This window comes from Cyanistes caeruleus, chromosome 2 (assembly GCF_971803275.1).
Source record: "Cyanistes caeruleus chromosome 2, bCyaCae1.hap1.1, whole genome shotgun sequence".
NCBI lineage: Eukaryota > Metazoa > Chordata > Aves > Passeriformes > Paridae > Cyanistes > Cyanistes caeruleus.
This window is the reverse complement of record NC_141702.1, coordinates 29,086,599-29,100,922: the sequence shown is the minus strand read 5'-3', so window position 1 is coordinate 29,100,922 and position 14,324 is coordinate 29,086,599. Positions and strand designations below refer to the sequence as shown.

The window sequence follows — 14,324 nt, the reverse complement described above, 5'->3', positions numbered from 1 at the left end:
CAGGGAAGAATGGTAGAAAACAAAACGTTTATTTCTTCTATTTCAAAGTAATTCCAAGACTTGAAAATCAACTGTTTCTTCAAGGAAGGCAGTAGCACATGAAAACTTGAATTTTGAGTGTCTCATCTTTTTTGCCCACGGAGGGCTGCATGATTTCCTGCACTAGTTAATTATTCAAACTGGTATCTTAAAAGCTTCAATGAATTCCTACTCCTTCACACTAGTTAATCCAACAAATCCCTTTAAGTGTTTTAGATATGTAATAGACAGTCAAAGGTTTTCAGTAAATAAAGTATGTTCCAGTCTTTCTTTTGTCTAAATCTTCTCATCTTTCACATTTTGATTTTTACTTCAGTGTTTTCCCTTGTCTTTTTCATGAAGGATTTTTCTAAATGCAGAGAAATGAAGATAAATGAAAAAGATTAAAATCTAAATAGAAATTATTTAAATAGTAAGTAAGGCTTAATTGAGTTCTCTCACCATACTGCAACAAATACAGGAAACTTTTTCCATGACCCTTCAATGTCATTCAACCCACTATTTAGTCAAGCAATTTATTAAGAATATCGGTGATTTTCACAGTAAAGGATAAAATTGCCCAAACTGAACAGTAAAATCTAAGTATGAAACTTAAGCTGGACTGAAAAATGGACTCTAAGAAAAAGATAAGGAAACACATATGGTTTTAATTTTTCTTCTCAGTGTAAAACACAGTTTTGTGCACACTGACATATGACAGATGATAACGTTTTCATGCCAGTAGTGAGTGTTCAGCAGCTGTGTTTGCTTTCTCTGCTGCATTCTGTACTTAATACAGACAGACAGCTACTTGTTTCACCCAGTCATCCAAACTAAAAGCATAAGAAAGGAAAAAAAGTACCTTAATGAAGAATATTCTGCTTATACCAACACAAAATCATTATGGAAATGGAAATTTACATTTACTGGTCATGGCCTACCCAATCCACTTTTGATACTGGCATAAAATACGTACAGACTCTACTCTCTTTCTTATTTTCTAAGGATTTCACAAATTTATCTTTTTTTTGGTTGAGCCAAGCTCAAGTGGTTTCTTAGGAAAAAAAGTAATTCTTATCTGCTGGATGACTCTTTGATGATATAAGATAATGTAAAACAATTTTCAAACTTTCATAATCATCATTATACTGCATAAAATGAAATATATTTTTCAATCTATAATGTTTCATCTTTATAAGATAAAAAACCAAGGAGCTTATAGCTAAGCACAATGTCTATATAATACATTTAAATTTATGTTTTTACACACTAGAATTGTGTGCACAGATAGGAGTCTTCAGGATCATCTAGGTCTTACATATACTGTAATTAATATTTATCTGTTCATAATGTTCCCTTGACCAAAGATCATCAGAACAGCAGTTTCAAAAGTTGCAATTATGAACTCAAGTGGGATGATGGCAACACAAGCAAGAGAGAAATGAGTATTTTGTTGTCTTTCACAGTAGGATTGGTGATTTAAACATAAAAAAAAAGAAGCACAGCAGATAAGGCTTACAAACTTTTGGATAGATGTCAGGTAAATCAGACACACCTGAAAAAACATATGCCTCAACTGAGTAAGGAAATGAGATATAATAAAATGGTCAATAAGTAACACAGTATAACATGCAAATTTAAATACTAGTGTTTTTTTCCCTTGTCAAGAGCTGAAGATTATATTTTACTGGTCACCTCACTTTTATCCCTAAAACACCAATAAAAAGTCTGCCAGCTCTGTACTACTCAGATGGGTATTTTAATATTAACAAAGTATATGGCTTAAAAGTCTGTTCAAAGTAAAAATCTCATTCCACAATGTAGTCTCAGGGCATGTGTGGAAAGGCCTAAGACAAAATGCAGCAACACCAGCTTCTAGATGCTTCTGTTGGTAGAAAAAAGATAAAAACTAAAACCACACACAGAGTAATGATCGAAATCCCAGTCCTTTTCAAGTGAGTGGCTGAACTGCTAGGCTAAAATTAAGATTTTTACTGTCCACTTTTCTTGATCTACTGCTTGGATTTAATCACTCTTACCTTCTATTTAATAAATGCTGTTTAAAAGCCATTTTATGGTTTACGGAAGAAGGGAGGTACAAGAGACAAGAAGAGAGGGTAGGTGCCACTTCTAGAGTAATGTGACACCACTAGTGTGGCCTGAAACACAGGGAACTAGGCAGAAAATAGTTGTCTGCATGCTGAAAGAGGGATTGTGCCAAAATTTGGAAGGGAGGCAGACAGCCACTGCCCCAGGAGAGGCTTCTGCTGTATGTGGGTGTCAAATCAAATGTCCAGGGCACTTTCAAGTTTAGTATAATGGTGATTAATAGTTTGACATGTTTCCTAGAGAATCCAGACCGGATTGACATTTTACCCTTGCTCTATCTGCCCAGAAGCAAAAGCATTACAAGTGTGCTGGATCTTGGGGTAGGTGCCTACCAGTCTGAGAAACCCCAACCAGCCAGGAGACCCATCAGGCTGCTGCCCAGTGGCATAATTGCTACAGGGACACTAAAACCAACATGAAGAAGACCTCCATCACCCTGCCCAATCAGTTGATAGACCTGAATGTAGGGCAGCTACCCAAAAGTGCAAAAAGTACAGGAACATTCCAACTCTGCTGAGAGGTACCAGTGTATTGACAATCCCAACCCACCAGTTTCACACCTACAAGCACACCAAGGCTCTGGGGAGCCTTGCCCAGTAACATCTGTGCCTGGTAGCTGCCAGCAGCTGCACAGCACAAACCAAGACAACTTGTTGCTTAACCATCCCAGCCAAGCAATGATCTCCCTGCTGGAATGGGAAGCCAGGACCCAATGATCATAACACTAACAGGGGAACAAGAGAGAGATAATTAAGAAGGGTAAAAGCTCTCATTTCAGTGACCCCAATATCCAGATCCACTCCAGACTATGAAACAGCATCAGAAGCAGGATATAGATGGTTTACAGACACTCAAGATAATGGCCTGTTGAGGGAGGCATCCCATCCTGCTGTGCTTCAACACCTGATAGCTACAGTACCACCCACAAAAGGAGCAGCTATGGTAACTTCTGTGGCACAGCTTCACTGGCTAACAGCTCACACATCACAGCTACAGCTGGAGAAATGGCACAATACATACAACTTCTCCTGGCATTCCCCTGGGTCCAACAGGTCCTGGTGGGCCTTGCAGTCCCTGTGAAATGATATAATACAAACCTGAGGTAAAAGTCAACCAACTACTGTAATATAAAGCTTTCTTATATAGAAATATATATAAACATCAAGCATTAAGAATTATCTTCCACATGTACAGAGTTTGTTCATTCTCCCTTACTCTAACATTTAGTTCAATAAGTTTTGCAAAATGATAGGTACAAAATCCAAAGTATATATATCAAGCAAATACAAGTAAATACAAAGGGTATACCTAAAGGAAAAGACATAACGAAAGAATAGATCAAGATTTCAAGAATTATTTTTAAGTCAACAATTTTTTGGCTTCGATAACCACATTCATTCTCACTGGGCCTTCTTTTTATGATCTAAAATTCAGGTACTACCCAACATGAATAGTGTTGGGTGGTAGACTTAATAGTTTCTAATTCTATCTTTGATACAATTCAAGGCATCATGAGAGATTCTCAAGAACATTTGTGCTTCACCTAATGTTCTTTATTTATATACTTTATTTATCTACTATTCTTTATTTATCAATAACACGACAGGGCTGCAGGTGGGCAGTCCTTGAGCTTTTCATTCAGCATCAGCCTCATTGGTACAAGGTGAGACATGAAAGATGTTGAAAGCTTGTGCCATTATAGCAACAGCCAAATTCTCATGGTTACAATGCCTTTTTAAAAACTTTCTAGGCAATGTTAAAAGCTCACAAGTGTTTGCTTAAGCCAATCATTAAAACTACATGTAGACTTTACTTCTAACAATTTCTGCTTGTTATAGCTTAAAAACAGTGGGTAAAACTTCATTATTAAACTTCCATTTTTCTATTATCTTGCTTATTATATTTTCTAAGGCCTATCTCTACACAGCTCAAAAACACAACCTTATTGTTTCCTGTCCTTGCATGTCATGTATATTCTTCCATTCTTCTAGTATGAGATCTGCTTTCACACAGGTTCTGAGAGTTTTCTATCTTTTCTATTTCCCACAAGTTACTTTCTTCGCAGAATCACACAATTGCAGAATGGGTGAAGTTGGCAGCAACCACAGTGGGTTATCTGGTTCAACCTTCCTGCTCAAGCAGGGTCATTCTAGAGCACATTGAAGTTTTTTCCAGTGAGGGAGACTCTAAAACCTCCCTGGGCAATCTGTTCTATTGCTCAGTCACCCACATAGTAAAGAAGTTCTTCCTCATGTTCAGATGGAACTTCCTGTACATCAGTTTCTGCCCTTTGCCTCATGTCCTATTGCTTGGCACCACTGGGAAGAGCCTGGAAACCTCAACACCACGTTTAGATACTTGTAGACAATGATGAGGTCTCCTTCCAGTTGACTTCTCTCAAGGCTGAACAGGCCCAGCTCCCTCAGCCTTTCCTTGCAAGAGAGATACTCCAATCCCTTAATCATCTTTGCTCTCCACTCCAGGAGCCACTCCAGGAGCTCCATGTCCCTCTTGTACTGAAGAGCCCAGAGCTAGACTCAGAACTCTGAATGTGGCCACATCATGGCTGATTAGAAGGGTGAAATCACCTGTCTCATCTAGCTGACCATGCTTTTCCTAGTGTACCCCAGGATATCATTTGCCTTCTTGGCCTCAAGGGCACTGCTGGCTCATGGTGTTGTCCACCAGGATCTGCAGTTCTTTCTCCAAAGAGCTGTTTTCCAGCAAGTTGTCCCCTATGGTTATTCCTTTCCATGTGCAGGACCCTGAACTTTCCTCTGTTGAGTTTCAGACTGTTCTCTGCCCATTTCTCCAACCTGTCCTGGTCCCTCTGAAGGGCTGCACAGTCCTCTGGGGTATCAGTCACTCTTCCCAGATTTTCTGTAGGGAACTTGCTGAGGAGACCTCTGCTCCTTCATCCAAGTCACTGATGAACCAGCTAAACAAGACTGGGCCCAGTATTGAGCCCTGGTGGACACCACCAGTGATAGGCCTCCAACTAGAGCCAGTGCCATGATTATGGTCCTCTGGTATCTGCTGTTCAGCCAGTTCTGAATCCACCTCACTGTCCACTCATCCAGTCCACACTTCCTGAGGTTTGCCTGTCAGGATAGACTCAAAGCAAAGCCATGGCTGCTTTAACATTACCTGCTATCTCACAGGATTAAACAAAGGAGCTAATAAAGTACTGGCAGTGGTTACTCCTTGCCTCACTAATGAATAAAGAGAGTAGACCCAGCTACCAGTGGATTTCTAACTGCAAAGTGGATGCTCATATTCTCAAGTGACAAAGTAACACCTGAGTGTTGCTTAAATATTCCTTTCTTAGTGACACTGAGAGCAACAAGAGCTTCATGTAAAACATAAATTTTATATAAAATATCCGTGATCCAAGTGCAAACTTCTGATATCAACTATTTGCATTCTTTGCCCATTAAATCCAGCTAAAGAGTTGATAGCTTCAGAGTCCTCTTGTATAACAGCATAGAACACAATTGTTGTTGGATGAAATAACTTTCACTTACCTTTGATCCTGGATTTCCAATAAGACCAGGTGGTCCAGGATCTCCCATTTCACCCTAATGATTTTGTTTGAGAAAACAAAAAAAAATCCAAGTTTACTGCTATGTCTCCCAGTATCAGCTATGTATACTGGCAACACATATAGTATGTACATGTCCAAAAATACCTTATTTCCCTTCGATCCCTCCATTCCAGTCTCTCCCTAAAAACAGTAAATGCAACCATAAGAAGTTAGAAATTTAAGTAGGATCAATTAAGAGTTTAATTTTCTACCTTAAAATATTTTAATACATTTTGCAAACTTAAATATTGAGAAAATATTAAATATTTCTGATGCCTTTTGCAAACTCTGAAAGGCATTCCTCTTGCAACCTAATTTTTTTGCATGTTTCCCCAGTGTTTTAAAGGAAAAATGTTTGAAAACACTACATTTCCTTAAGAGCACTTCCAGTCAAAAGCCTATTCTTCACCACTACATCTTTTCTGGTACCCAGTATTTACCTCCAAACCTACTCATTATTACAGTAGGACTTATTCTGATTATTATAATATGTTAACCACAAATATCTCAGCAACCTTGAGTTTTACATTAAAAAAAAATAACTAGATGTTGTCAAAATCATGAGAGAGGACAATAATTAATTACAAATACGTAACATAGGTAAAGAGACTCTTACAGATTGAGTGGTCTGAAAATTTGACTCAAAGTAAGAAAAAAGTAATGCCAACATAAAATGGCAGAATGAGAACAGCCTGATGTTAAATGCCACACTGGTGGCATCAAGACAGTACAGTTCAGGCTACATAAAACTTTGTGAAAAACCTGAAGGAAGGAACCTTCAGGAAATAAGAAAAGTATGTGCTCTAAACTCATTTAATGGACAGTACCAGCAACAGAAATGCTGAAAAAACAGGGCACCTCTGTTTTTTTATTTATAACTTGGGAGACCTTGATGCACATGTAAGATGGAGACAATACATATTCTATCCCACATAATCCCTGCATCTAATGAATGTCTACAAAGAAAAGAATTCCAGAATGAATATGGTATGAAAGTAATCTCAAATGTACATTATTCACAGCAGTCCAAAACATGCTATGCTTACTGGGTCTCCCTTGTCCCCTTTTTCAGAAGGCTCTCCCTAAGGAAAAATAGAAAAGAGGTTAACAGATATATTTCAAATGGTAAATAGCATATATATCTGGTTTTGCTGAAGAGTCATGGAAAATGTGTTTGTTTTAAACCTGCCTAAAATACAAATATATGGACTACAAAAGTTTACTTGAGGGATGATGGTTATTTAATGCCAAGACCATGACATCTATGATCTTTTCAAGCAGGAGCACGAGGGAGGGTCAGGAACATGAACTAAAGAGAGTGATCATGCATCCAAATATAAAAAATTCTCAAACACAGGTGCTTTCTAACACAAAAAATCATAAATCTGTGGTATCAAGGGAGTAAATTAATATTTCTGCCTGCACAAAAACTATATAGATATGACCAAAGAAACCAAGAAACCTCACAGCTAAATGGCAAAACACCTATTAATCAGTAGAATTATGTACAGCACACATTCCTAGAAAAGCAAAATACACGGCTGTTCCCAAGTAATACCTCCTGAATCATACTGTAAAATTTATGCTTAAACAAAAACATACTAAATCAGAATGTTGATTTGTAAATTTTAATAATTTAAAGCTTCTTGTTTTTTCATATAGATATTGAAGATTACATTCATAACTTGGAAAAGTATGGCTGACACCTAATTCATGAGGCAACCTCTGGTCATAAACTTATATAAAAATAATTTTAAGCTGGTATTAAGTAGAAGTCTGAATGTTTTTAAAGCTGAGGACTTTGTGAGCTGGTAGAACAGGGAAATTTATTTGCATATGTAAATACCCTTCCAAGGAGGAGCTTGATTAAAATACTAAGGATATTTAGAGACTGACAACTTTTCCCATGCCAAAATATTTTTTCTTGATCTCCTGTATATTTCACAAGATTTAATTTATAATCAGTACATTGAGTGAACTTCTAGTAAACACATAAGCACAGAAGTAAGGAATTAACTCACCTTTTCTCCTTTTGCACCAGTCATTCCCAATTCTCCTTTTTGACCCTTTTAACAAAATTATTTATATTTAAAATCATTATATTCTGTCAAATGTGAATAACCTCTTCCTCTTATCTAACTGTACTTTGTTCTGCATGGGCCACAAAATCTTAACTATTGTTACAATGGAAATCAAGCTTGAACGTATGCAAATGAATTTAAATGATTGTTTTCTACAGTAGATCTGCAGGCTTCTCAATAAAATGTAAATTCTGTCACATATCCAGAGCACTTGTCTAATCTCTTACAAGTTTGAAAGGCATGCAATTGTTAAAATATCAGTGAGCTCTTTATACAGGACCGATAACTATAAACAATATAGTGCCATATGGTGTGGATTCAGAATTTGATTTCCATGTAATTTTTAGAAGCTGTCTATGTGAATTTTATACACATAGGTATAGAAAACCTCATTGTTACAGACAAACTGCTTTAAATATTCATTATTTACTATCCAAAATATTTTCTGAACTTCAATTCTTTCAGAATCTTTCCCACATAACTGGCAGAGCAGGTCATTTTACTTCTCAGATAGCATTATAGAAATCATACATAATTCTTTCAGCATTTCTCCTTTCTATTTATACTAGAGGAGAGAGGATCACATGCTTCCACTGCAGGATAGCATGATGAGCTGGATATTGGACTACTCAGATCAAAGTGCCAGTCATTTCAAAAATCTATTCCTTCAAAGCCCATTGGGATAAATCAAATAAAATGCACTGTGTTAAGGGTGGCAGGAACAGGCTGGATAGGCACTTTGAAACTTCTTTGAATTCATCCCAAATGCTTACAATGTCTCCCTTCTGGCCTTTAAATCCAGGGGTCCCAAGTACTCCCAGTAGTCTTGTATCACTCTGGAAAGAAGTATCACCAAAAAAGATCAGAAAACATCACTAATAGTTTCCAGTAATAATTTATTTACAGTAACAATTTATTGCAATTTACCAGTTGTAAATTCAGAAGTCCTAATTTACTACTAGAAAAGGAATAATAATAAAAGCCTATGCAGTACAACTGGTAGTGTATTGCAGAACACATCCTTTACCATGCATTCACACTCCTGCCACGCTAGCAAAAAATGAACAAAAGCATAAAAGGGAAATGTCTATGTTGACTATTGCCATGTAAATATATGATTTTTTGAAGTTCAACGCAAAGAACATATTTTTTATGCTCACTTGTACATTTCTCAAATATGTAAGAAAAGAAAAAAAACCAACTCACTTCTATGAAAAAGAACAAGCTTTTTACTTTTGAGCACCATGAAATGCAAAAAATAGTAGAACTAATTTAAGTCTATTACAGCTGTAAGACAAAGGAAAGGGAACAGGCTCCTCACATTGCTTCTTAAAGACTGACTCAAGGACTAGAGGTTTGGGTTGTATACTTGCTCAGCTGTTATTGCACTGCATTTATTTACTCTTCTGTACAAGCTAAAGACAAAATAAAATATAAAGTAAATGGTTTCCTTTTCATAAAGTCAGACTTCCTAAGGGAAACATGATTTTTTTTGCAATGACAATGGAAAAAAACCAAAACCCCAATGACTCTGAAAAATGAGATCCAGTAAAGACTGAGGAAATCCCAATCCTAGAACACATGGCACTGGAGTGAGCAGGAATCCTAAGTAAACCAGCTTTCCTTGCCATGTTCCAGGATCCATAGCTCTAACATGGGAAAACATCACAATGAATAAATGTGCCATTTATACAATGTTAATATTTTCAGAAAATGGTAACTGAATATAAATTGAAAAAAACCCAATAATTATTTTAGAAATCCCGATTCCCTGATGGATTCTCTTTGATGTTAAGGGTTTGTAACACTGTTAGGATCCTAATTATCAAAATCAGCTTCAGAGCAAGAGGCACATACCCAGATACCTGAGTACTGATGAGAAGTAGTTGGCTACCACTGGACTGAGAATCCAGGTGTCTGTTACCATGAGTACACTATAAATTATGATTTATACTGAGTTGTACTTTTGGGTTTTTTTGCATATATGGAGCAAAAAAAAAAGAAAAAAAGGGACAAGGCTACTAGGCCAAATAACTACCCTTATGTTCTTTGTATTTTTATAGGTAATTTTCTCTTTACAACCAAAGGTAAGTAAAATACACCAAAGCAATACAAAAAATATCTTAGGGAGTTAATAATGAATTATCTCATAATAGTCTAAAATTACTACTAATTATAATGATTCTGAAACATTTCCTGACTAGATTGTGTTGTACTTTCAATTTCTTTGTGTTTTGGTTTATTTTATGTGTTGAAGACCATTTTTGATTAAACTGATCTATGTGCCCTTTCCAAAGATATTTAGAAGCAAGTTCAGCTAAATGACCTCATACCTACATATGGAAAACTGGTAAGTAAGAAGGGTGGCAGAGGCCTTGAAAGCCCAAGTAATGGATCACAGAGCCTGGAGTGTATATAAATGCAAATCTTGAAGCATTATTTGTCCATCTCTGAAGAAATGTAACATACAGTACAGGGCAGAACTAGTTTTGTGGCTAAAAGAAGAGAACAAAATGCAAAGAATTTGCACTGAACACAGGCAAAGAATCTGATTTATGCTGAAAACACAAAAGACAGGAATATAGAAATAGTCACATGTAAAAACAGGCACACAGGAAGAATGAAGGAAGTGCTGCTCCATCACAGTCTCCCACCTCATTGAGGATCAATGCTGCTACTTAAACTCGGCAGGTTCCTCTCACCTTCATTAAAGAGAGACTGCAGATCTTGGTTTACTGTTCAGCACAATTTGCTGCTGCAATCAGCAATTGTATTTATAGTGCTCTTTCACTGTATACATGGATCAAGTAAATTATGCTTTTAAAGGCTTGCACTCCAGCCTCCATAAAAATCATTCTGATAAAGTGATTGATGCTGACCCAGAAAAACTCTGGTTGCAATAAATTATTTAAATACATTGTGAAATTACCAATACTTATTACAGCAATCAGAAAAATTGAAAATAATCTGTTAAGAAACAGAGAAGTTAGAGAAACAGAAAAAACACTGTTAATTTTGATGGGTCTTAAGAGCCGCCCAATTTCTTGGTGTCAGTTTCTCATGGTTCCTAGAAATACCAATGCAAACAAGCCACACTAATAACCTCAGGTGATAATTGGTGTGAAAATACCTATAACTACTAAAATATTGTCAATTCCTAAACACTTTAAACACCAAACTGAAATAAGACCTTGTGACATCCTTGAGAAAATGGATAAAAGAATGGAAAATGACACCACTATTCCCTGTGCTGTAAAGAACCTCAAAACCCTCAAAGTATCACTCAAATTTTATTTTACCAATAAAAATAACTGAGGCAAACTGCAAATTTTCAATACTGGAATGTGAAAGACTGCTCAATGTCTCCAAGGTGCTGTGGACAAAATCAGCTTCTGTCATAATATGTAACAGCATGGAAAAAAGAGAAATTACTGCTACCTACATCTGCCTAAGTGAATAAAGGGCAAAGAAGAGAAGCTGTTCTTTTCTTTGAAGACCCCTTTGTCTTGTCCTTGAATGGGAATATCCCATTCCCATCATAAAATATATAGGAATTAATATGTTTGTTGTTGGAGATTTAAGTTGACTCTAGGAGGGTCTGAATATTTATTTAAAGTTTGCATGCATAGAACCTTCTATTTGAATCAGAAAGCCATCTCCTCTTTCATCTGGAATCAAACAGCATTTCCTTGTTGAACAGTTAATTGCTTATGATAGAGTCATTAAAATCTTCAGACCAGACAGCTGAAGGAAGAAGAAAGGTGGTAAGCTATCCAGGATTTAAAAGATAATTAATTTATAGACACATACCAGCTGGTCTACATTTTTTTCCCAGAATACTGTTAATTAGAAAATATAAGCCACCTTAAGAATTCTTAGAGTCTTATAAGAAACATGATTTTTGGACACAGATGTGCATAATTTCCTGGAGATTGCCACTGTTTGTGTTTCCTCTTCCAGAATTAACCTTAAAAGGACTATCAGGATAAAAGAGATTGGTAAGGCAGAGGTGGGGAATGAGTTACAATAAATATGGTATCAATAGAGGGAAAAAGTGCTGGCATCAGTGAAAGCCCTTTGGCAGGAAAAAGAAGCTGGTAAGGAAACCAAACATGAGTGTCACTCTATTGGGAACGGTAAGAAGAATGACACAGACTCTCTTGGGAGTCGAATGGGAGAATTTCTCCCGGTTTATTACCTCAGATCTTTTTTATAGACTGATACATGAAAGTACAGAAAAGTAAAACTCTTATTGGTTAGTAAATTAACACATCACCATCATTGGTCAGTGGGGCTCACCACCCCTCAACCTTCTCCTGCAAGAAAACAAGGAACAGACAAACAGCACCTGCAAGGCTGTTTTCTGTCTCTGAGGATTGTTTTAATTCCTCCCCATGATTTCCCAGGCCACTTTCTCAGGTGAGACTGAGAAAGATATGTGGCCTGCTATTCCACAGGCACTGTGCTCTCTGTTTCATAGTTAGCATCCATACATGAGAACCAAAATATATAAAACTTCAACACATATATATATGAAACTGGAGAGCAAATAGAGAAACTAAGTCTCTAGGCATAAAAATTCTCTATGCTTAATTCCTAATACATGCTTCTAAGGTGATATACTGATTTGGAATGGGTTAAATATCAGAATTAATATCAGTGAAATCACTTTGGTGACAAAAGCAGATGGAAAGGTATGTTGGACATGAATTTAATTCCAGAATGCCTCTTCAAGGAAAGCTTTTAGCACTCATCTGGGAATATTATATATGAAAAATACCCTGAATGCACATCCTCCTTATAGTTCATGCATTCTAATACTAAGAGAAATTAATTCCCTCCAGGCTTGACCTGCGTGATGTAACTTGTGATACACACATTAACCACTGTACTGGGGAAATGATGCTGTAATAGTGCATCATGAATCTTTGAATGAAATAGTTTTCTGACCACAGAGGTTACATTCTCCCAAATCAATTAAGCAAACTTCTCTATTCTCATACAGTGGCAGACAGTACCACAGTTTAAATTACTTGAAATACCTGCAGCAAGAATGTAAAAGCTCTGTCAAGTTGAATACAGTCCTATGCAATTTAATTTTTTTTTTTTTTTAAGTTCTTTTAGCTGCAGGTGGTTTTATAATTGACACAGTATTTTTATTAGCCCATAATACAAACCTAAGGACAATTCTCATGGACTGCTGGCTGATCTTTTCAAGATTATGCCTCCTTGTCTTTCTATTTTACTGTTAGGATCATAACAGACTTGGTCAAGAGAGAAATGTCAACTACCCTTTAAAGCAATTAGGTTTAGAAATGGGGAGTTGGTGCTTCACACTAACAGCTAGGTGGTCCATACATCTTCTTTTTGAGTTTTGCCAGTCAAAAACAAGTAAGTAGAAGATGGATGGGAGGCAAGACACATGGCAGCAAGATAGATGACACAGCAAGTATGTGACTGGAGTGTGGACTGAAACTTGGAAGGAAATGCAGAAAGGGGGCAGGAAAGAAATTACCTTTTGAATTAATTTGGAATGTGGTTCACAGGGATCAAAACTGTAGTCATTTCTACCTTAAATATTGCTTAGTCATAAAGCCACAGAGACACCAAATCAAATCTCCATACCTCATTATAATGCTTGTTCAATGAATCCAGTATTCCTTTTAGTCCGGAAGGACCCTATATGGAAAAAAATTATCAGAAGGTCATTTTAATTTAACTAATTTTATGTTTGCATATCTGTATTTAAAGAGCAATGGGGATGGAAAAGATTTTTGGTTTTTATTTTTGTGCACAGTAATTTATCTTCTGTAACTTCATTATTTCTTTTTTGCTGGCTCAGAGAAAGAAGAAAGTCAGTTTTTAAATCTCTGAATTTTGAAAACCAGCAAATTATTTTCAAGTGAATTTGCCAGTCAGAGAAGGCAGAAATGAAATCCATATCAATTTTAATACATGTCCCTTCTGATATGAACAACATTCTTGTTCTTCAGCATTTTAAAACTCTTTCCACTAACTCAAAGTACAAGTTTTGATGCAGAAGAAGCTCCTAGTGTGAGTAAACAGATAGGTTTTTAACCTGGGAGTACAGGAAATGAAACTGAGAAAAGACAGAATTCTCCAGAATATTAACTTCCTAGTTTTACTAGCATTGCAAGTTTTTACTTAAACACACATACTTCATCAAGAAATTCAAGACCAAAAAAGGAACTTCTTGATCAAACTAACATTTAGGACAGAAACACTGAAAAATGTGCTTGGGAAAAAACATTTTTGGACATTAAATCCCCCTATTTTTAGGCATATTCTGCCAAAAATCATGCCCTCAATGAGATTTTTAATTTTGGCAGATGGAGCAGAACTCAGAAAATACAGTCAAGAACTTATGAACTATGACTCATTCAAATTTACAAATTAGTGTAGTTACTCTGAGTTGAAGCTCTCACATAATGTAATATAAACAACAACCACTAAAGGTGGCTTTAAGAAACGTTTGACTGTATCAATACGATTACAATATATTCAAGTAAATC

The 14,324-nt window shown here is 36.3% G+C and overlaps 1 protein-coding gene across 1 annotated transcript in view; it reads right to left on the bottom strand.

The window, feature by feature from the left end:
- COL19A1 (collagen type XIX alpha 1 chain) overlaps positions 1-14,324 on the bottom strand; it is a 181,560-nt gene that overhangs the window by 40,884 nt on the left and 126,352 nt on the right. The window contains exons 17-23 of the mRNA XM_023922405.2: positions 13,417-13,470; positions 8,565-8,627; positions 7,732-7,776; positions 6,757-6,792; positions 5,816-5,851; positions 5,652-5,705; positions 3,148-3,201 (exon numbers count right to left, since the gene is read on the bottom strand). Of these exons, the coding sequence (XP_023778173.2) occupies positions 3,148-3,201; positions 5,652-5,705; positions 5,816-5,851; positions 6,757-6,792; positions 7,732-7,776; positions 8,565-8,627; positions 13,417-13,470 (342 nt within the window). The remainder of the gene's footprint in view (positions 1-3,147; positions 3,202-5,651; positions 5,706-5,815; positions 5,852-6,756; positions 6,793-7,731; positions 7,777-8,564; positions 8,628-13,416; positions 13,471-14,324) is intronic.